The following is a 24,123-nucleotide window of genomic DNA, read 5'->3' on the forward strand; positions in this document are numbered from 1 at the left end:
TTATGTGCCTTTGTGCATGTGATTGTACATGAAGACTTCAGTGTATGTATGAGAAACTGACTGTGGGGATGTGTCATTTTGTGGCACTGGGTGTGTAGGTGTAAAACAGCAACACGATCAGCTGTGGGTTAATTGTTAAATTGTGCATCTTTATTTCAGACTCATCCTGATTTTCCGAAGAAACCGTTGACTCCGTACTTTCGATTCTTCATGGAAAAAAGAGCCAAATATGCCAAGATTCACCCAGAAATGAGTAACCTGGACTTGACAAAAATCCTTTCCAAGAAATACAAGGAACTGCCAGAGAAAAAAAAGGTGCAAGTGGCCATTAGAAAAAGAAACACAGCCTTGCATTTCAAAAGTAACTTTCATGGCCATTGAACATCATAATGTGTTTTTAAATTATTCTTTCATGGATTGTGGCTTTTGCTGGCAAGACCAGCGTTGTTGTCCATCCCTAACTGCCCCTTGAATTTAGTGGCTTGCTATGCCATTTTGGAGGGCAGTTAAGAATCAACCATATTGCTGTAGTTCTGGAGACCAGGTAAGGAAGGCAGATTTCCTTCCTACAAGGACATTAATGATGGTTTTTTTTTTTCAACTGATTGTTGTCATGTTAATCACTGAAACTAGCTTTGGATTCCAAATTTATTATAAATTGCATTTAAATTTCACAGCATCTGTCATTTGAGCCCATGTCCCCAGAGCGTTAGCCTTGGTCTCTGGATTACCGGCTGTGATCCTACATCACCACCTTCACCTTCGTACAGTTATGGTTCTAACATAGGAAACACAACCAAATTGTATGCAGCATGATCCTAGTGACAACAATGGGATGATGACCATGTATTTCAGTAATATTGGTTGAGTAATAAATATATTAGGATAGGAGAGACCTCCTCCTTGCTTCATGTTGAGTTAGTGACATATGAGAAGGAAACACTTTCCATCTGATGAAACAAATCTAATGATGCTGTCAGTGTCAGCTGTCTCTCCCCATCTTAACCATATTCCTACTCCCTTTCTGCAGCTCAAGTACATTCAGGACTTCCAGCAGGAGAAAGGGAATTTTGGGCAGGCAATGGCCAAATTCAGGTACCATTCACTGTTTTATCAACAACTGCTCTCAGTGTATGTGTGTCTGTCTGTCTCTCCAAAATCGTTGTTCTGATGGTCTCTGTAGTCAAACATCCTGCACGTATCTTCATCAAGACTACTGACAGGTGACTGGTACTTGATCAACTGCACATTAGTGATGAGCATTCCAGGATTAAATGGAAGTACTCCCAATACCATTCCCCCTCATTAGTGAATGCACAGGTAATAATGCAGCAGCAGAATTGTACTCCAATACAACCTACAATCTCATGACTTGACAAATCCCTCACTCAACCGTTACTATCAGGCCAGGGGATCAACTCTAGTTCAATGAAGAGTGCAGGAAGGCTTGTGAGGAGCAGCACCAGGCATATCTAAAAGCGAGGTGGCAACCTGGTGAAGCTACAAAACAGGTCTACTTGTCTGCCAAACAGCAAGAGATAGACAGAGCTCAGTAATGTTTCAGCCAGCAGGACCAGATAGAGTCATAGAGATACACAGCACGGAAACAGGTCCTTCGGTCCAACTCATTCATGCCGACCAGATATCCCAACCCAATCTAGAAATCTGCAGATTTCTCCAGCTTTCTCATTTCCCCTCCCCCCACCTTTTCTCAGTCCCAACCCTCAGACTCAGCACAGCCTTCTTGACCTGCAATCTTCTTCCCGACCTCTCTGCCCCCACCCCCACTCCGGCCTATCACCCTCACCTTAACCTCCTTCCACCTATCGCATTCCCAACGCCCCTCCCCCAAGTCCCTCCTCCCTACCTTTTATCTTAGCCTGCTGGACACACTTTCCTCATTCCTGAAGAAGGGCTTATGCCCGAAACGTCGATTCTTCTGTTGCATTGATGCTGCCTGGCCTGCTGCGCTTTTCCAGCAACACATTTTTAAGCTCAAATCCTCCAACCCTGGCAACATCCTTGTAGATCTTTTCTGAATCCTTTCAAGTTTCACAACATCTTTCCGATGGGATGGAGACGAGAACTGAACACAATATTCCAAAAGTGGCCTAACCAATGTCCTGTACAGCCGCAACATGTTTTTCTAACTCAATGCCATTTTCCTGCAATTCCATCTCCATGTTTCTTAATATCATTTGTCTCCAGAAATCCATTAATTTCTGTTGTGAGCATGGTCAATGATTGAGCTATCTGCGGTAGAGAATTCCAAAGATTCACCAGTCTCTGAGTGAAGAAACTCCAATTCATCTCAATCTTAAATGGCCTGTCCCTTATCCTGAGATTATGTCACCTGATTCTAGAGTGCAGCCAGGGGAAAAGTCCTATCTATATAGACCTTGTCACTTTCTAAGAATTTTACAAATTTCATTGAGGTCACCTCTCATTCTTTGAAACTCAAGGAAACACAGACCCAGTTTCCGCAATTTCTCCTCATAAGACAAGCCAACCATTCCAAGAATTAATCTGATGAATCTGCCTCTATGTCATGTATATCCTCCCTTGCATCATGTGGCGCAATAGCAATGTCTGTATCTCTGGGTCAGAAGGTCTAGGTTCAATTCCCACCTGACGTGTCCAATTGTGTTGACTAAAATAACAATCCTTACTTAGATAGGGAGAGCAAAACTGCACGCAGTACTCCAGGTGTGGGCTCACCAAGGCACAATACAAATCTAAGCTCTTCAGTCGTGAATGGTGGTGGATAATTAAACAACTACTGGAGGGGGGAGGTTCCACAAATATCCCAATTTTCAATGATGGAGGAGCCGAGCACATCCATCTAAATGCTAAGGCTGACTCATTCTCAGTATCTGCAGCCACAAGTGCTGAGTGGATTGGCCTCCTCCAGAGATCCCCAGCATCACACATACCAGTCTTCGGCCAATTTGATTCACTTGATCTCAAGAAACGGTTAGAGGCATTGAATACTGCAAAAGCTGTGGCTCTGTCAACATTCCAGCAATAGTACTGAAGACATGAGCTCCAAAACTAGCTAAGCTGTTCCAGTACAGTTATAATACTGACATCAACCTGACATTAAAGTCATTGAAATCTACAACACAGAGAAAAGGCTGTTTGGCCCATTGAGTCTGTGCTGGTCAAAAACGACCACGAAGCGATTCTAATCCTATTTTCCAACACTTGGCCCTATAACTATAAGATGATAAGACATAGGAGCAGAAATTAGACCATTCAGCTCATTAGGTCTGCCCCGCCATTCAATCATGGCTAATAAGTTTCTCAGCTGCATTCTCCCACTTTCTCCCCATAACCCTTGATTTCCTTGATACTCAAGAACCTATTTATCTCAGTCTTAAATATACTCAATGACCTAGCCTTCTGTGGCAATGAATTCCAGAGATTCACCACTCTTTGGCTGAAGAAGTTTCTCCTTATCTCTGTTCTAATAGATCTTCCCTTTAATCTAAGGCTGTATCTTTGGGTCCTAGTCTTTCCTACCAATGGAAACATCTTCCCAACTTCTACTCTGTCCAGGCCATTCTGTGTGTTTCAATTAGAGTCCCCCTCATCCTTCTAAACTCCATCGAGCATAACTCCAGAGTCCTCAAAGTTTCCTCATATGTTAAGCTTTTCATTCCTGGGGCCATTCTCGTGAACCTCCTCTGAACATACCCCAGGGCCAACCTTCCTGAGATATGGGGCCCAAAACTGCACCCAATACTCCATGTGTTGTCTGATCAGAGACTTATAGAGCCTCAGAAGTACATCCTTGCTTTTATATTCAAGTGCTCTCAAAATAAATGCCAACATTGCATTTGCCTTTCTACTGACTGACTCAACCTGCAAGTTTACCTTGAGAGAATTCTAGATTAGAACACCCAGACTTCTGAATTTTCTCCCCATTTTGAAAATAGTCCGTGCATCTATTCTTCCTACCAAAATACATGACCTCACACTTGTATGCCTTGTAACGTTGTCTGCTTTGGCGTTGCAAGTGCACGTAGAACATTATGGAACAGTACAGGCTATTCAGCTCTCGATGTTGTGTCGACCTGTGAAATTAATCTGATGCCCATCTAACTTACACCGTTCCATTATTATCCTTATGTATGGCAAATGCCCTTAGCGAGTCTGCTACTGTTGCAGGCAGGCCATTCACGCCCCTACTACTCTGAGTAAAGCAACTACCCCTGATATCTGTCCTAATTCTACCACCCCTCAATTTAAAGCTATGTCCCCTCATGGTAGCCTTCACCATCCGAGGAAAAAGGCTCTCACTGTCCACTCTATTTAACCCTTTGATTATCTTGTATGTCTCAATTAAGTCACCTCTCAATCTTATTATCTCTAATGAAAACAGCCTCAAGTCTCTCAGCCTTTCCTTATAAGGCCTTTCCTCCAGACCAAGCAACATCCTAGTAAATCTTCTCTGAACCCTTTCCAAAGCTTCCAAATCCTTCCTATATTGTGGTGACCAGAACTGTATGCAATACTCCAGGTGTGGCCTTATAAATGTTTTGTACATCTGAAGCATGACCTTGTGGCTCAGAAACTTAATTCCCCCTACCAATAAAAGCCAACACACCATATGCCTTCTTAACAACCTTATCAATCTGTGTGGTAACTTTCAGGGATTTACACACTAGGACACTGAGATTTCTCTGTTCATCTACACTGCCAAGAATTTTACCATTAGCCCAGTACCCTGCATTCCTGTTATTTCTTCCAAAGTGGACTATCTCACACTTTTCCACATTAAACTCATTTGCCACTTTTCCGCCGAGCTCTGCATCTTATCTATGTCCCTCTTTAACCCACAACATCCTTCAGTACTATCCACAACTCTGCCTACCTTAGTGCCATCTGCAAATTTACTGACCCATCCTTCTAAGCCCATATCCAGATAATCTATAAAAATGACAAACAACAGTGGCCCCAAAACAGATCCTTGTGGAACGCCACTGGTAACTGAACTCCAGGATAAACATTTCCCATCAACCCCCATCCTCTGTCTTCTTTCAGTTAGCCAATTTCTGATCCAATTCGCTAAATCACCTTCAATCCTGAAACTCCATATTTTGTGCAGTAGCCTACCGTGTGGAACCTTATCAATGCCATACTGAAGTCCATATACACCACATCAACTGCTTTACCTTCATCCACCTGTTTTGTCACCTTCTCGAAGAACTCAATAAGATTAATTAGGCACAACCTACCTTCACAAAACCATGTTGACTATCTCTAATCAAATGATTCCTTTCCAGTTGATTATAAGTCCGCTCTCTTATAACCTTTTCCAACATCTTACCACAACCAAAGTAAGGTTCACTGGCCTATAATTACCAGGGTTGTCTCGGCTCCCCTTTTTGAACAAGGGAACAGCATTTGCTGTCCTCCAGACTTCTAGTGCTACAGTCGACAATGATGACATAAAGATCAAAGCCAAAGGTTCTGCAATCTCCTCTCTGGCATCTCAGAGAATCTGAGGATAAATTCCACCAGGCCCAGGGGTCTTGTCTATTTTCAGATCTTCCAAAATTGCTAAAACCGCCTCTTTGTCAACCGCAATCCCATCTAATCTAGTAGCCTGTATCTCAGTGTTCTCACTAACATTACCCTTTTCCAATGTGAATACTGACGGAAAGTATTCATTAAACACTTCCCCTATGTCCTCAGATTCCACACACTCCTTTCCATTGCTACCTTTGATTGGCCCTAATCTTACTCTAGTCATTCTTTTATTCCTGATATACTGATAGAAGGCCTTAGGGTTTTCCTTGATCCTATTTGCCAACAACTTCTCATGTCCCCTTCTGGCTCCTCTTAACCCTCTCTTTAGATCTTTTCTGGCTAACGTATAACTCTCAAGTCCCCTAACTGAGCCTTCATGCTTCATCCTCACATAAGCCTTCTTCTTTCTCGTGACAAGAGCTTCAACTTCTTTAGTAAACCCTGGCTCCCTCCCTTGACAGCTACCTCCCTGTCTGATAGGTATATACTTACCAAGGACCCGCAGTAGCTGTTCCTTGAATAAGCTCCACATTTCAAGTGCGTCCATCCTCTATAGTTTCCCTCCCCATCCTATGCATGTTAAATCTTGCCTAATTGCATCATAATTGCCTTTCCCCCAGTTATACTACTTTCCCTGTGGTATATACCTATCCCTTCCCATTGCTATTGTAAACATAGCCAAATTATGGTCACCATCGCAAAAGTGGTCACCTATCTCCAAATCTAACACATGGCCGGATTTGTTCCCCAGTACCAAATCCAATATGCCATTGCCCCTTGTTGGCCAGTCTACATACTGTGTTAGGAAACCCTCCTGCACACATTGAATAAAAACCGACCCATCTAGACTATTTGAACTATCGTATTCCCAGTCAATGTTGGGGAAGTTAAAGGCCCCCATAACAGCTACCCTGTTACTCTCATTCCTTTCGAAAATCATCTTAGCTATCCTTTCCTGTACATCTCTGGAACAATTTGGAGGGCTATAGAAAACTCCCAACAGGATGACCTCTCCTTTCCTGTTTCTAACCTCAGCCCAAACTACCTCAGTGGATGAGTCCTCACGTTCTCACAGCTGCTGGAATACCACCCTTGATTAACAAGGCCCCCCACCACCACCACCACCATCCCCATCTTCTCTGTTCTTACTGAAACATCTAAACCCTGGAATCTGCAACAACCATTCCTGTCCCTCCGCGAGCCCCATGTCTCTGAAATGGCCACAACATCAAAATCCCAGGTACCTATCCATGCTGCAAGTTCACCCACCTTATTCCGGATGCTCCTACATTGAAGTACACACATTTCAAACTAATACCCTGATTGCCGGTGCCCCCTTGCAGCCTTGTAAACCTATCCCTGACCTCACTACCCTCAACCTCCTGTACACTGGAACTACAATTCAGGTTCCCATCCCCCTGCTGCATTAGTTTAACCTCCTCCCCGGAAGAGCATTAGCAAATTTCCCTCCCAGGATATTAGTACTCCTCTGGTTCAGGTGAAGGGCATCCTGTTTGTAGAGGTCCCATCTTCCCCAGAAAGAGCTTGAATTATTCAAGAATCTGAAACCCTCCCCCCTGCACCATCCCTGCAATTCAGCCCTGTTGTCTCCCTAATCCTCACTTCACTATCAAGTGGCATGGGCAACAAACCAGAAATAACAACTGTGTTTGTTCTAGCTCTGAGTTTCCACCCTAGCTCCCTGAATTTCTGCCTTAGATCCCCACCTTTCTTCCTACCTAGGTTGTTGGTGCCTAGGCTAGTAAAGGTACGTGCACCAAATGCCGCCTTAATCACTTTATCCACCTGTCCTGATACCTTAAGGAACCAAGGTCACTGTGTATCTCTGTGCGTCCCAGGGTCCTAACATTCATCATGCATTCACTTAATGTGGAAAATTGCCCAGGTATATCCTGTACACAAAAAACAGGACAATCCAACCTGGCCAGTTACCACTCCAGCAGTCTACTTTTGATCATCAGTAATGTGATAGAAGGTATTATCAACAGTGCTATCAAGCTAAGAAGTAACCTACTCAAGTGATGTTCAGTTTGGGTTCTGCCAAGGCGATTCAGCTCCTGACCTTCGATCAGCCTTGGTTCAAAAATTTCCATGAGTGAATTTAAAAAGAAGCACACAATCCAAGAATAAACCACAAAAAATGAGAACAGTACTAAATTCAACAAAGCAGCAAACAGGCTTTATGTGGAGTTGGTGTAATATCACACCATAGGAGATAATCAGTTTTAACCATACCCCAGTGAGAGTCATTGTGTGTGTAAATCAGTGTGACCTATACCCCAGTGAGAGTCAATGTGGCTGGAAGGATGAGGGAGACTTGTACTCCAGTAATAGAATGTGTGTGTGTGTGTGTGAGAGAGAGAGAGAGAGATTCTGTACCTCAGAATCTGTGTTGAATCCTATACCCCCAATGTGATTCTGTTTTCATTATAAGGGAGAATTACAGAATTGTTACTGCAGAAGGAGCTGCTTGGCCAATCATGTCTGCACTGTTTCTGTTACCTAGGGCCAATCTCCTGCCTTTCCCCTATGTCGCTGCTCACCATTCTGTGCAAATAACCATCCAGTGCCCCTCTTTAATGCCTCAATTAAACTTGCCTCCACCACATTTCCAGGCCGTGCATTCCAGACCCTAACTACATGCTGTGTGAAAAAGTTTTTTCACATCACCCTTACTTCATTTGTTCATCACTTTAATCAGTGCCCTCTCATTCATTTTTTTTAACAAGTGGGAACAGCCTCTCTGTATCAACTCAATCCAGACCACTCATGATTTTAAAAACCTCCATCAAATCACCTCTCCACCACCACCTTTCCAGAGAGAACAGTCCCAACTCCTTCAATTTATCCTCATTACTGGAGTAAAATGGCAAACTAATGATGTAGGGTGATGGCAATTATGTTAATTTCTTTGAATGATCTATGTTCCCAGGGATGAGCATCCTGATCTCATTGAAGAACAGAGAAAATCAGATATTCCTGAAAAGCCAAAGACACCCCAGCAGTTATGGTATAATCATGAGAAAAAGGCGTTCCTGAAAGTTCACCCTGAGGTAAAGGATGCAATATTCAGCGAACTGAGAAATGTAGTCACTTTCATCTGCTCCCTGAATGGTGAATTACTTATTCATTAGTCACCTTGCAGTTACATTTAACGTCGAAATCGGTTAGAGTAACATTGTCGTGTGGACTGTGTTGTAATCAAACCAGACCTGGTGGGTTTGGAGTATTCCCTTCACTGCAGGGTATCATAACCAGTATATTTTGTATGAAAATCAGCTGTTTTCATAGTGGCTGTTCCTCATACCAGATCACAGATCACTTCTCTTTGTTGCTTCATTGAGAATGCTCGCATTCATTGCCCATTCCTGTTTACACTTGAACCACCGCAGTCCATGTGCTGTATGTAGACTCAAAATGTAGGCTGTGGATTTCAGAATTTTCACCCAAAGACACTGAGAGAATGCCAATTTATTTCCGAGTCAGGCTGGTCAGTGGCTTGAAGGGGAACCTCAAGGTGGCAGTATCTGCTGCTCTTATCCTTCTAGATGAAAACATTTTAAAAAAAGAAAGCTGCCTTATATAGAAACATAGAAGTTAGGAGCAAGAGTAGACCATTCAGATTTTCAAGCCCACTTTATTACAGATTACATTACAGTGTGGAAACAGGCCCTTCGGCCCAATAAGTCCACACCGACCCGCCGAAGCGCAACCCCTACATTTATCCCTTACCTAACACTACGGGCAATTTAGCATGGCCAATTCACCTGACCTGCACATCTTTGGACTGTGGGAGGAAACCGGAGCACCCGGAGGAAACCCACACAGACACGGGGAGAATGTGTAAACTCCACACAGTAAGTCGCCTGAGGCGGGAACTGAACCCGGGTCTCTGGCGCTGTGAGGCAGCAGTGCTAACCACTGTGCCACCATGCCACCCACTATTATTATTCAATAGGATCATGGCTGACCATTCTTGCTTTCTTCCCATGCCCTACAATCCCTTTAGCCTTAAAACCTAGTTCCAACTCCTCTTTAAAACTTTGAATTTTTTGATCACAACCACATAATTCCACAGGCTAACCCCTCTCCGGATGATGTCATTTCTCTCATCTCAGTCCGAAATAAGACCATAAGACATAGGAGTGGAAGTAAGGCCATTTGGCCCATCGAGTCCACTCCGCCATTCAATCATGGCTGATGCGCATTTCAGCTCCACTTACCAGCGTTCTCCCCGTAGCCCTTAATTCCTCGAGACAACAAGAATCTATCAATCTCGGCCTTGAAGACATTTAGCGTCCCGGCTTCCACTGCACTCCGTGGCAATGAATTCCACAGGCCCACCACTCTCTGGCTGAAGAAATGTCTCCGCATTTCTGTTCTGAAATGACCCCTCTAATTCTAAGGCTGTGTCCACGGGTCCTAGTCTCCTCGTTTAACTGAAACAATTTCCTAGCATCCACCTTTTCCAAGCCATGTATTATTTTGTACGTCTCTATTAAGTCTCCCCTTAATCTTCTAAACTCCAACGAATACAATCCCAGTATCCTCAGCCGTTCCTCATATGTTAGACCTGTCATTCCAGGGATCATCCGTGTGAATCTCCGCTGGACACGTTCCAGTGCCAGTATGTCCTTCCTGAGGTGTGGGGACCAAAACTGGACACAGTACTCCAAATGGGGCCTAACCAGAGCTTTATAAAGTCTTAGTAGTACATCTCTGCTTTTATATTCCAACCCTCTTGAGATAAGAGACAACATTGCATTCGCTTTCATAATCACGGACTCAACCTGCATGTTTACCTTTAGAGAATCCTCGACTAGCACTCCCAGATCCCTTTGTGCTTTGGCTTTATTAATTTTCTCACCATTTAGAAAGTAGTCTATGCTTTTATTCTTTTTGCCAAAGTGCAAGACCTCGCACTTGCTCACGTTAAATTCCATCAGCCATTTCCTGGACCACTCTCCCAACCTGTCAAGATCCTTCTGTAGCCTCCCCACTTCCTCAGTACTACCTGCCTGTCCATCTAACTTCGTATCATCGGCAAACTTCGCTAGAATGCCCCCGGTTCCCTCATCCAAATCGTTAATATATAATGCGAACAGCTGTGGCCCCAGCACCGAACCCTGCGGGACACCGTTCGTCACCGGCTGCCATTCTGAAAAAGAACCTTTTATCCCAACTCTGCCTTCTGTTAGACAGCCAATCCTCAATCCATCCCAGCAGCTCACCTCGAACACCATGGGCCCTCACCTTGCTCAGCAGCCTCCCGTGTGGCACCTTATCAAAGGCCTTTTGAAAGTCTAGATAGACCACATCCACTGGGTTTCCCTGGTCTAACCTACTTGTTACCTCTTCAAAAAATTCCAACAGGTTTGTCAGGCATGACCTCCCTTTACTAAATCCATGTTGACTTTTTCTAATCAGACTCTGCTCTTCCAAGAATTTAGAAACCTCATCCTTAATGATGGATTCTAGAATTTTACCAACAACCGAGGTTAAGCTGATTGGCCTATAATTTTCCATCTTTTGCCTTGATCCTTTCTTGAACAAGGGGGTTACAACAGCCATCTTCCAATCATCCGGGACCTTTCCTGACTCCAGTGACTCTTGAAAGATCTCAACCAATGCCTCTGCTATTTCCTCAGCCACCTCTCTCAGAACTCTAGGGTGTATCCCATCGGGGCCAGGAGATTTATCAATTTTAAGACTTTTTAACTTTTCTAGCACTCTCTCTTTCGTAATGGCAACCATACTCAACTCAGCCCCGTGACACCCTTTAATTTTTGGGATATTACTCATGTCTTCCACTGTGAAGACTGACGCAAAGTACTTGTTAAGTTCTCCTGCTATTTCCTTATCTCCCATCACTAGGCTTCCTGCATCAGTTTGAAGTGGCCCAATGTCTACTTTTGCCTGTCGTTTGTTTCTTATGTACTGAAAGAAACTTTTACTATTATTTCTAATATTACTGGCTAGCCTACCTTCATATTTGATCCTCTCCTTTCTTATTACACTCTTTGTTATCCTCTGTTTGCTTTTGTATCCTTCCCAATCTTCTGATTTCCCACTGTTCTTAGCCACTTTATAGGATCTCTCTTTTTCTTTAATACATTTCCTGACTTCCTTTGTCAGCCAAGGTTGTCTAATCCCTCCCCGGTTAATCTTTCTTTTCTTGGGAATGAACCTCTGTACAGTGTCCTCAATTATACCTACAAACTCCTGCCATTTTTGCTCTACTGTCTTCCCGGTTAGCCTCTGCTTCCAGTCTATTTTAGTCAGTTCCTCTCTCATGCCCTCATAATTACCTTTATTCAACTGTAACACCATTACATCCGATTTTGCCTTCTCCCTTTCAAACTCCAGACTGAACTCTATCATATTATGGTCGCTACTTCCTAAGGGTTCCCTTACTTTAAGATCTTTTATAGAGTCTGGTTCATTGCAAAGCACTAGGTCCAGAATAGCCTGCTCTCTTGTGGGCTCCATGACAAGCTGTTCCAAAAAGCCATCCTGTAAGCATTCCATGAATTCCCTTTCTTTAGATCCACTAACAACATTATTTACCCAGTCCACCTGCATATTGAAGTCTCCCATGATCAATGTAACCTTGCCTTTCTGACATGCCTTCTCTATTTCCCGGTACATGTTGCGTCCCTGGTCCTGACCACTGTTAGGAGGTCTATACACAACTCCAATTATGTTTTTTTTGCCTTTGTGGTTCCTCAATTCCACCCACACAGACTCCACATCATCCGACGCTATGTCATTCAATACCATAGATTTAATTTTGTTCTTAACTAACAAGGCAACCCCACCCCCTCTGCCCACCTCTCTGTCTTTTCGATAAGTTGAAAAACCATGGAGGTTTAACTGCCAGTCCTGACCCCCCTGTAACCAAGTCTCTGTGATGCCTACTACATCATAATCATTCACTATTATCTGTGCCATTAGTTCATCGGCTTTGTTATGTATGCTACGAGCATTCAGGTAAAGTGCCTTAATGCTAACTTCCTTATCATTAGAGATGTTGGAAGTCATATGTCCTTTATCCTTGCTTTTTACTGCATTCTCAGTCTGCCTCAATTTTAAATCCGCCTGGAAACATGCTATCCTGCTGCTTATCTTGCCATTTACCTCCATACTCCCTGTCGCTTTCACTTTCCCTTCCCCCCAACTCAGAAGTTTAAAGTCCTACTGACCACCCTATTTATCCTCTTCGCTAGAACATTGGTACCTGATCGGTTCAGGTGGAGACCGTCCCAACGGTACAGATCCCCCCTGTTCCAAAACTGATGCCAATGCCCCATGAAGTGGAATCCCTCTTTCCCACACCAATCCCTTAGCCACGTGTTTACTTGCCTAATTTTCTTGTCCCTATGCCAATTGGCACGTGGCTCGGGCAGTAATCCGGAGATTATGACCCTTGAGGACCTGTGCTTCAATTTCCTGCCTAGTGCTTCATAATGCCCAAACAGGTCCTCCACCCTAGTCTTGCCTATGTTGTTGGTACCAACGTGGACCACAACAACTGGATCCTCCCCCTCCCGCTCCAATATCCTTTCAAGACGGTCGGAGATGTCTCGCACCCTGGCACCGGGCAGGCAACACACCATGCGAGACTCCCGATCCGGCTTGCAAAGGATACTATCTGTCCCCCTAATTATAGAATCCCCTATAACCACTACTTGCCTATTAGCTCCCCCCTCTTGAATGGCCTTCTGGACCATGGTGCCTTGGTCAGTTGGCTCATCCTGTCCAGAGCCCTTTTCCTCATCCGAACAGGGAGCAAGAATCTCATACCTGTTGGACAAGGTCAAGGGCTGAGGCTCCTCCACTCCTGAACTCCGGTTCCCCCTACCTGCCTCACTTACAGTCACACTCTTTTGTGCCTGATCACTAGCTGAATGTGAATTACTTAACCTCCCAGGTGTGACTGCCTCCTGAAACAAAGCATCCAGGTAACTCTCCCCCTCCCGGATGTGCCGCAGTGTTTGAAGCTCAGATTCCAGATCATCAACTCTGATCCGGAGTTCTTCCAGCAACCAACACTTGCTGCAGATGTGGTCACTGCCGTTCACAATGGGATCAGCCAGCTCCCACATCATACAGCAATGGCCCAGCCCATATCTTTACACTGTGACCCCAAGTTCTGGACACGTACCCCCATCATCGGGAATATGCTTTTTGCATTTACCCTGTGTTGTGGGTAAATCACCACAAGTTACCTTTAATTCAGCTTCTTATTAAGAAATCTCACAGTCAATTACTGAAACAATAATTCAAACTTTATTGCATGTAGCAACCAAATATTAGGTCCCTCCAATCAACAGGTATAAGCCTGCGAGCCAACTTAGCTATCACCCGATTAATGGTGAAATCAGGTCAGGACTTCATCGGTGATCTGTCTCTGGAAGTTTTCAGGGTTGTCCCCTTCTGCAGTGTTGTTCTTCAAAGTCCTGCTATTGAGTTATGATTCTTATGTAGATTTTCATCCTTTAGTCTCTGAGATGATACCTAGTTTTCTTCAGAGTCTTCCATTTGAGTTGTGCAAGACTGCAGCCAGTTTCGAAAACAGTATCTACCCGACTGTTGTTAGAACACTGAACTCTCAAACTCTGAGCATTCGCCTGTCCCTGTGTTTTTGTTTTTGCCGCTGTTTACCTATTATTTACTATCTATGCTACTTAACTCTGTAATCTGCCTGTATTGCTCGCAAGACAAAGCTTTTCATTGTGCCTCGGTAAACGTGACAATAAATTCAATTCAAATTCAAATGCAGCTGGCTTCCTTATTGAAAGTAATTTCTTTGTTACATTTGGCTTAACTGTCTGATCGAAGACACAGCTTTCCTGTAGTTAACTCCTTAAATCCTTCTGCAGGGTAATCTGTTGTCCCTGTGGCATAACGCAGCCAGTGTATCAAGCAGTGTCAAAGCAGTTTTTTATGTAATCTCAGAAAGACATGGCTAATTGCTTGAGTGTACATGTAACAGCTTGTCTTTGTTTCTTAACAGCTTATTCCAGTGTTATTGCTGTTTGTAACAGCTTATCTTTTATTGATTCCTCCAGTCCATGAATAGTTATTAAATTTCTTAAGTATATCACTTCCGTCTAGTCCTGGTAGAATTTTACAGGTTTCTATGAGGTTCCCCCTCATTCTTCTAAACTCCAGAGAATATACTCCTAACCGATCCAGTCTATCATCAAATGTCTTTCTTGCCATTCCAGAATAGTAGATCTCAATCTAGGTACCATTCTAGATAGTATTGAGTTTGGAAGGTGCTGTCTGAGGAGCCTTGGCAAATTTCTACAGTGCATCTTCTAGATTGTACACACTGCTGCTACTGAGCTTCAGTGGTGGAGAAAGTGGATGTAGTGCCAATCCGGCATGCTACTTAGTTGAACTTGAGTGTTGTTGGAGCTACACTGCTAACTTGTATGTTGTTGATGGAGAGACATGGAATCAGAACTTTTAATTGTTTGCTGAAGAATTCTGAGCTTCTGACCAGTTCAAAGTTTGTGCGAAGATTTGTAGCTCGGGTGCTCGTTGCTGTGGTTCTGTTCGCCGAGCTGGAAGTTTTTGTTGCAAACGTTTCATCCCCTGGCTAGGCGACATCATCAGTGCTTGGGAGCCTCCTGCGAAGCGCTTCTTTGATGTTTCCTCCGGTGTTTATAGTAGCCTGTCCCTGCCGTTTCTGGTTGTCAGTTTCAGCTGTCCGCTGTAGTGGTTGGTATATTGGGTCCAGGTCGATGTGTTTGTTGATGGAGTTTGTGGATGAATGCCATGCCTCTAGGAATTCCTCTAGCTTCTTGTTGAAGATGGTCATTGCCTGGTATTTGTGTGATGCAAATGTTTCTTGCTACTTACCAGCTCATGTCTGAATATTATCCAAGCCTTCCTGCATTTGGACACTGATTGCTTCCCTGTTTCTGGATCTCTTCTCCTTTGATTTTCTCCCACAACCACTCTCCTGCATTTACCCTGTAAGAATTCTGTAGGTTTCAAAGCAATCACATATTCTTTTAAACTGTAAGGACACAGCTGTAGTTGCCTTAAGCTATCCTTGGAGTCCATGGATTATTGTGGTGAACAACTACCAATCTATCTATGGCAAGTATATCCTCCCCTTTGATAAGAAGACCAAAACCTACATATGACAGTCCAGGTGTGAGTCTTATAAAGGCTGTCAACAATTGCAGCAGGATATTTTCACTCCAACATTCTAGAATAAATTAAAACCAAATGATTATGTCTGACTTACTGTCATAGGGTAGCACTGTCATATAATGATCAAAATTAGATTGATAACAGAAAGTTGGTCAGGTTGCATTTGTCCTGCTTTTAATGAACAGACCTACCTCGGCAACATTTTATATGTGCTGGACAACCTGGCTATGGGCTAATTCTAGAGCACCCACCGGTCTTCAGTACTTTGCTGGAATGTTGTCAAGCCCATAGCCTTTGCAGTATCCAGTGCCTTCAGTCATTTGTGATATCAGGTGGAGTGAGTTGGATTGGTTAATTGCCCTGTTGTCTGGTGCCTATGACCCTTGGATACTCTGAGTTTGGGTTCAAATTCAAAGGATGACATTTCATTAAGTGGTGTGTTCCTGTTTTCAGGTGAGTCCAAAGGAGCTAAAGGATGCCCTTCGCAGACAGTGGTCTCAGCTATCTGATAAAAAGAGACTCAAGTGGATCAGCAAAGCCCTAGAGCTGCAGAAAGAGTATGAGGTAATGTTACTGATCACCCAGCGACTCTATCAGAATCTCTCATTAAATGTGAGATTTAGAGAACAAAAACAACAAAAGTGTGGGAGGGTCAGTGCTGAGAGAGTGCCACACTGTTGCAGGGTCAGTGCTGAGGGAGCGCCGCACTGTCGGAGGGTCAGTGCTGTGGGAGCGCCGCACTGTCGGAGGGTCAGCACTGAGGGAGTGCCGCACTGTCGGAAGGTCAGCTCTGTGGGAGTGCCGCACTGTCGGAGGGTCAGCGCTGAGGGAGTGCCGCACTGTCGGAGGGTCAGCGCTGAGGGAGTGCTGCACTGTCGGAGGGTCAGTGCTGAGGGAGTGCCGCACTGTCGGAGGGTCAGCGCTGAGGGAATGCCGCACTGTCAGAGGGTCAGTGCTGACAGATTTATTAATGGAGAGCTGCACTTCTTGATGTGCAATATTTCCAATAAACCAAGGATCTTTGATTTCTCATGACCTGATGTATTTGGAAGTCCATCACAGGAAATCTTCCAGTTTTTCTGACCAACATTTATACTTTAAATGAATTTATAAACACAATAATTTTAACGGACAGCTCATGAGACTTTATTCTGAATTATTTTTGTAGGCATCTATGAGAGTTTATGTGGAGGCTCATCCAGAATTGAACTTCGAAGAACCTGCCAAGTCGATTCTAACCAAAGCTGAGAGACAGCTGAAAGATAAATTTGATGGACGTCCTACAAAGCCACCACCGTGAGTATTCTTTACTCCTGACTTGCTCCAGCTTTTACTGTATTTGCAGGCCCACAAATTGGGGGCTGCAGCTCCATATAGTCAGCAATTGGTGATCGGGAGCAGGGAGTCTTCGTAAATTGTTGTTTTATTCTGTTTTCTGAATCCAGAACCCTAGCTTATATGAAATCAGTTGTGTGTTCCCTTAGTTACAGCTGGCATCTAGTGTCAGGAACCCAAACTGGATTAGAGCTCAGGATTAGTTAGACAGTAAAGCTCTCTCTACACTGTCCTCCATCAAACATTTCCAGGGCAGGTACAGTGTGAGAATAGGCACAGGGTAAAGCTCTCTCCACACTGTCCCCTGTCAAACAGTCCAGGACAGGGACAGCAGAGGGTTAGATACAGAGTAATGTCTGATGCGCTAAGCAGTCTGAATTTTGTTCTTACTGCAGGAATGGGTACTCGTTATACTGTGCAGAACTGATGGTTAACATGAAAGATGTTCCGAGCACTGAACGCATGGTGCTTTGCAGCAAGCAGTGGAAGGTCATGTCACAGAAAGAGAAGGATACTTACCAGAAACGATGTGAACAGGTGAGAGACACACTGCCTCACAGCTTTCTGCAGAACATCACTGAGTTCAACCATTCACTGGGTGAGAAAGTGCCACACTGGACCAGCAAACCAGCTTTTGGTAACTAACCGCAGGCTAATGGAAGCGTGGAAATAGTAGCAGAAGTAGCATCTTTGTCACATTGAGCCTACTCCACCATTCAGTACAATTAAAGTGGATCATCTACCTCAGTGCCATATTCCTGCACTCTCCCATTTCCTTTGATATCATGAATATTGAGAAATCTAGTGCAATATTTTGTGAACATGCACAGTGACTGAGGTATGGCCAGAATTTCAAAGATTCACCACCCTCTGAGTGAAAGCTTTTCTTGTCATGACAATTTTGAGCTTCTTCCTTTTTGAGATTGTATGACCATAGATTGTAAAATGTAGCAGCAGAATTAGGCCGTTTGCCCCATTGAGACAGCTGCACCACTAAATTAGAGCATGGCTGATCTGATCATCCTCCAACTCCACTTTCTTGCTTTATTCCCAGAAAGCCTGATTTCTTTAATGTTTAGAAATTTGTTTGTCTTTGCCTTGACAGCCTTCTGCAATAAAGAATTTCATAAATTGACTACCGTCTGAGGAAAAAACTTTCAATGCTGTTTTAAATGGGCAACCCCTTTATTCTGAGTTTATGCCTTCTAGTCCTAGACTCGCGCTCGAGGGGGAATGACGTTTCCACATCTATCCTGTCAAGCCCCGTAAAACTCTTACATATTTCAATAAGGTTGCCTCTCATTCTTCTGAAGTGTAATGAGTACAGGCCCAACCTACTCAACTGCTCCTCAAAGTAAATCCCTCCATAACCAGGATCAACTTAATGAATCTTCTCTGGATTGTTCCAGTGCAAGTGTATATTTCCTTTAATAAGGAACTAAACCTGTTCCCAGCATTCTAGCTGTTGTCTGACTAGGGTCTTGTGTAGTTTTAACAAAATCTCCTTCTATTACATTCCATTCCCTTTGAAATAAGGGCCAGCATTCCATTACCCAGTGAACTTGGATGCTAACCTTTTTGTGATATAGAACCCCACTAGAACTCCAAATCTCTTCTCTACTGCAGGGTTCTGCAGTCTTTCCACATTTAAATAATATTTAGCTCTTCTATCTGTCCACCTGATATTTCCCTACATTAAAATTCTGCCAAGTTATGCCTAGTCGTTAACCTATCTGTATCCCTCTGCAGGCTCTCTATGTCATCCTCATCCCTTGCCTTCCCACCTATTTTCATGTTATCTACAAAGTTGGCTACAGCACAATCACTTATCTCATCAAAGTCATGACAATATTTGTAAGGAATTGTGTCCCCAGCACTGATCCCTGTGGTAATCCAATAGTAACCGATTGCCTGAAAATGGCCTCTTTATGCCAGCTCTCTATCTTCTATCCATGGTTATATACTACCCCAACATCGTGGGCTTTTATATTAAGTAACCTTATGTGCAGACTCTGCTGAATTATATTATGCTCTGCTATTTGTCCTTTATGACAGACTCAAATGTTTTTCCAATAAAAGATGTTAATCCATTTGGCCTTTTTTACCTTTTGTTTTATCTCCATCCTTGTTTGAATGAGGGAGGTATCAGTTTTCTAATCCTTTGAGACTTTCAAGAATCTAAGGATTCTTGAAAGATTACTACCAGCACATCCATTATCTCTGTAGCTACTTCCTTTAAAATCCTAGAAAGTAACCCCCAGCTTAGAGAACTTATTAACCTTTAGCCCCATTATTTCCCCATCCTCATTCTGTAATGGACCTATGTTCACTGTTAACTCGATCTTTTTTTCAATGTTTCCCCTCAATCCCTCCCCTTCATTGACTGTGCCTCAAAATCTCACTGTGTTAACATTATAGCCTCAGCCCAATCCTGTACTTTGTGATCAACTAGATGGGGAAATGAATACTGCCCTGCCATTATTACACACATCTCAAGAACCAACATGGAAATAATTTGGAGCTCGGAGCTTCTCTTTCAATCAATAACTCAGGCACTGCGCTCTATTATCATCAGAGTCAAACGTAGTGGAAAAGAAAATGCTTACAGTTGGAGATCAGCTTCAGGATATCTCTGCAGGGTAGTGTCCTTAGGCCTAACCATCTTCAGCTTCACCATCATAAGATTGGAAATGGGAATGGTCACCAATGATTGCAGAATGTTCAGCACTATTTGTGACTACACAGATACTGAAACAGTCCATATCCAAATCATCAAGATCTGGTTAATATCCAGAACCCAAGCTCTATGAAATCAGTTGTGTGTTCCCTTAGGGCTGGCATCCAGTGCCATGAGCCCAAACTGGATTACATCTCAGAGATACAGAGAGAGTGAATGAAGGAATTTGACCCCACACCACAACTCACCAATAGGATAAATAACACACTAAGGAATCTACAAAAAAACGGACAGATAACCAGAGCTGACCTACAAAGAATGAAACCGGAAAGCAACAACACCCCCAGATTCTACGGATTACCTAAAGTACACAAACCAGACATCCCACTCAGACCCATAGTATCACTGCCAGGGACACCATCATACAAACTGGCCAAAGAACTACAACAGAAACTGAAACACCTGGTCAGCGGATCCAAACACTCTATACAATCAACACAGGAATTCTTGGACATCATCAGAAATATACACATAGACAAAGAAGAAACCATGATATCATTCGACGTGACGGCACTGTTCACTTCGATTGACAAAACTCTAGCCAGAGAAACAATAGCCAACCTACTGGACATACAGAACAGAAAACAGGACGCTGAACCTATCAACAAAGACGGCATACTTAAACTACTGGACTTGTGCCTCACAACACACTTCACATTCAACAACCAGATATACGAACAAATCAACGGAACACCCATGGGATCACCAATCTCGGGACTCATAGCAGAGGCAGTTAGAACAAACAGTCCTACCACAAATTCAACCCAAACTCTGGGTCAGATATGTCGATGACACGTTTGTAATCATTAAAAAGACGGAAATAGAAAAAACACACCGGATCATCAACGCCACACTCACAGGAATCTGATTCACGAGAGAAGAAGAAAAGGATTGCCAACTCCCATTCCGAGACGTGATGGTACAGAGAACACCAAACGGAGAATTCACTACAAGGGTATACAGGAAAGCCACACACACAGACCAAGTCCTAAACTATGAAAGTAACCACCCCAACACACACAAACGAAGCTGCATCAGGACACTATTCAGAAGGGCCACAACACACTGCAGTACACCAGAACTGCAAAAAGAAGAAGAGGAACACCTATACAAGGTATTCGCCAAAAGCGGATACCCGCGCAACTTCATCAACAGATGCCTAAGAGAAAGACCACAGAACGAGGACATACCACAACCAAAAGGACTAGCCACACTACCATACATCAGGAGCATCTCAGAACTGACAGCCAGACTACTGCGACCCCTAGGACTCATAACGGCACACAAACCAACAGCCACGCTCAGACAACAACTCACCAGAACGAAGGACCCGATACCCAACATGAGCAAAACGAATGTAGTGTACAAAATACCATGCAAGGACTGCACAAAACACTATATAGGACAAACAGGAAGACAGCTAACAATCCGCATACATGAACATCAACTAGTCACGAAACGACACGACCAGCTATCCTTAGTAGCCACACACGCAGACAACAAGCAACATGAATTCGACTGGGACAACACTACTATCATAGGGCAAGCCAGACAGAGAACAGCCAGGGAATTCCTAGAGGCATGGCATTCATCCACAAACTCCATCAACAAACACATCGACCTGGACCCAATATACCAACCACTACAGCGGACAGCTGAAACTGACAACTGGAAGCGGCAGGGACAGACCACTATAAACACCGGAGGAAACATCAAAGAAGCGCTTCGCAGGAGGCTCCCAAGCACTGATGATGTCGCCTAGCCAGGGGACAAAATGTTTGCAACAAAAACTTCCAGCTCGGCGAACAGAACCACAACAACAGAGAGAGTGAAGCTTCCTCAGACATTGAAACGGCCTATATCCAAATGCATCAAGATTTGGACTATCCAGAACCTAGATTTGAGTTTTGATCAAGTTTGGTCTTGAGTGGCAGTAACATTCATGTCCTACAAATGCCAGGCAATAAGTTTCCAACAAGTGAGAATGCACTTTCCTTTGATATTCAATGGTATCACCATTGCTGAATCTGATACTATCAATATCTTTGGGGTTGCCAATAACCAGAAACTGAGTTGGACTCTCCATATTCATACATATAAAAACTGTGGCTACATGGTCAGGTCAGAGGCTAGGAACACTACAGCAAGTAACTCACCTCCAGACTTTCCAAAACCTGCCCACCATCTATAAGTCAAAAGTGTGATGGAATAATACTCCCCACTTGCTAGATGAGGCTTGATACCATCTGGGACAAAGCAGCCCACTTGATTGGCACGGCATTCATTCCTCCACACCCACACTCGGTAGCAGCAATGTGTACCATATACAAAATGCATTTAACAGCTCAGTAAGGCTCCTAAAATACTCAACTCAACCTCTCTTTGACTAAGTGTGTTTTGCCTGTCATTACACTCTGGATAAAGAGGTTTCTCCAGAATTCTGATTGAACTTGATAATGAATATTTTAGATTTCCAGTCCAAAGATGTGCAGGGTATGTGGATGGGCCATGTTAAAATTGCCCATAGTGTCCAGAGATGTGCAAGCTAGGTGGATTAACCATGGGATATGCAGGGTTACAAGGATATAGTAGAGGGGTGGCTCTGAGTGGGATGCTCTTTGGAGGGTCACTGTGGACTCGACAGGCCAAATGACCTGCTTCCACATTGTAGAGATTTCATGATTCTATAATTTATGGCCCCTGGTTCTGCTATTGGCTGCAAGTGAAGTTGATTGTGTCTGTCCATTTGAATTGTTTCCTAGTTTTAAAGATCTCTATTAGTGCATTTTTCTGACTTTTTAAACATTGAAACAAGTCCTGCCATATTCATTCTTTCTGATAAATATATCTTCTTAGTTATCGTGGAAATCTTTGTAGTGTCTCCAGTTCCCAATAACCTTTTACTATTATTTTTATTTAATAATGGAATATCGGCATCGCTGGTAAGGCCAGCATTTATTGCCCACCATTCAGTATTACCATGGCTGATCATCCAATTCGATACACTGTTCTCACTTTCTCCCTATATTGTTTGATCTCTTGAGTCCTAAGATCTATATCTCCATCTTTCTTCAATGTTCTGTCCTCAACAGTTTCCTGTGGTAGAGAAATGCACAGGCTCACCACTATCTGGGTGAAGACATTCCTCCTCAGCTGTGTCTTAAAAGCCCTATCCTCAGACTACCTGGTAATCAGGAACATCCTTCCTGTATCTACCTACACCCTGTCTGGTCCTGTTAAAACCTTAAAGGTATACTTTGAGATTTCCCCCCCATATCATTCTTTTCTCTAGCAAAGTAGTCCTAACCAATCCAATTTCTCCCATAAATCAGTCCTTTGAACCGTATGCCTTTCTCAGTCACCTGGGAGAGCAGTTAAGAGTTAACCAATTGCTGTGGGTCTGAACTCACATGTAGGCCAGACCAGGTAAGGATGGCAGATTGCCTTCTTTAAAGGACATTAGTGAACTAGATGGGTTTTCATAACAATTAATTTACGGTCACTGTGAACCAAGGCTGTACCTTTTAGAATTACAGATTTATGAATTGAATTTCAATTAAATTTCACCAATGCCATGAAGGCATTTAATCCCAAAGCACGGGCTGAGGCATCTCAATTACCATCCAGTGACATTGTAACAGTGCCAATAATGGATAAATAATGATCCCTATATTGCCTGTGACTCTCATTTATGACTCTTCCACAGAAAAAGAAGCTTTATGAGACAGAGATGCAGCGATTCCTCGAGGTGAGTAAATAGTGTTTCCTGTGTTGTTGGAATCTACATTCTAAACTGTGCTGTACCTGACCTGGGAGTATTTATTTGGGTCAGTGTAGAGGGACCTTTACTCTGTATCCATGCCTGTGTTGTACCTACCCTGTTTGATTGGGACTGTGTGAACAGATTTACTCGAGTGTTTGTGTCGTATATGCTGTCACTCTCTTACTCATCATTTTCTATGCACTGTCAGCCTCCAGCTACCCCCTGTCTAATTATAGAGTCTCTGTGGCTTGTTTAGGAAACTAATATTCATGGCAAAAATTACTACATTTTTCAGAGTCTCCCAGATGAAGAGCGGGAGAGGGTATTACAGGAGGAGAAGATCGGAGGCAGCAAAATAACAAGCAATGTAACAACAAATGTACAGAATAATGGCCCTCAGCGAACAAAATCTGGCAGCCCCACTTCACCAGCTTCACCAACCTGCAAGGTCAGTCCCTGATGGCATGGCTGGGAGCATGAAGGGCCAAACAGCCATTTCACTCTTCAGTCAGATTGTGGCAAATCATTGACTCACTTTTGTCAAAAATCCCTTTGTTCGTTG

The 24,123-nt window shown here is 43.5% G+C and overlaps 1 protein-coding gene across 2 annotated transcripts in view; it reads left to right on the top strand.

The window, feature by feature from the left end:
• LOC122548787 (nucleolar transcription factor 1) overlaps positions 1-24,123 on the top strand; it is an 87,081-nt gene that overhangs the window by 38,197 nt on the left and 24,761 nt on the right. For both annotated transcript variants that reach the window (XM_087986780.1, XM_087986782.1), the window contains exons 5-12: positions 160-315; positions 1,031-1,095; positions 8,489-8,609; positions 16,180-16,290; positions 16,895-17,022; positions 17,457-17,598; positions 23,505-23,546; positions 23,857-24,009. In XM_087986780.1, coding sequence (XP_087842906.1) covers positions 160-315; positions 1,031-1,095; positions 8,489-8,609; positions 16,180-16,290; positions 16,895-17,022; positions 17,457-17,598; positions 23,505-23,546; positions 23,857-24,009 — 918 coding nt within the window. The remainder of the gene's footprint in view (positions 1-159; positions 316-1,030; positions 1,096-8,488; positions 8,610-16,179; positions 16,291-16,894; positions 17,023-17,456; positions 17,599-23,504; positions 23,547-23,856; positions 24,010-24,123) is intronic.

This window comes from Chiloscyllium plagiosum, unplaced genomic scaffold (genome assembly GCF_037043375.1).
Source record: "Chiloscyllium plagiosum isolate Xiang-an unplaced genomic scaffold, Cpla_swu_hap1 HiC_scaffold_4, whole genome shotgun sequence".
Classification (NCBI taxonomy): Eukaryota; Metazoa; Chordata; class Chondrichthyes; order Orectolobiformes; family Hemiscylliidae; genus Chiloscyllium; species Chiloscyllium plagiosum.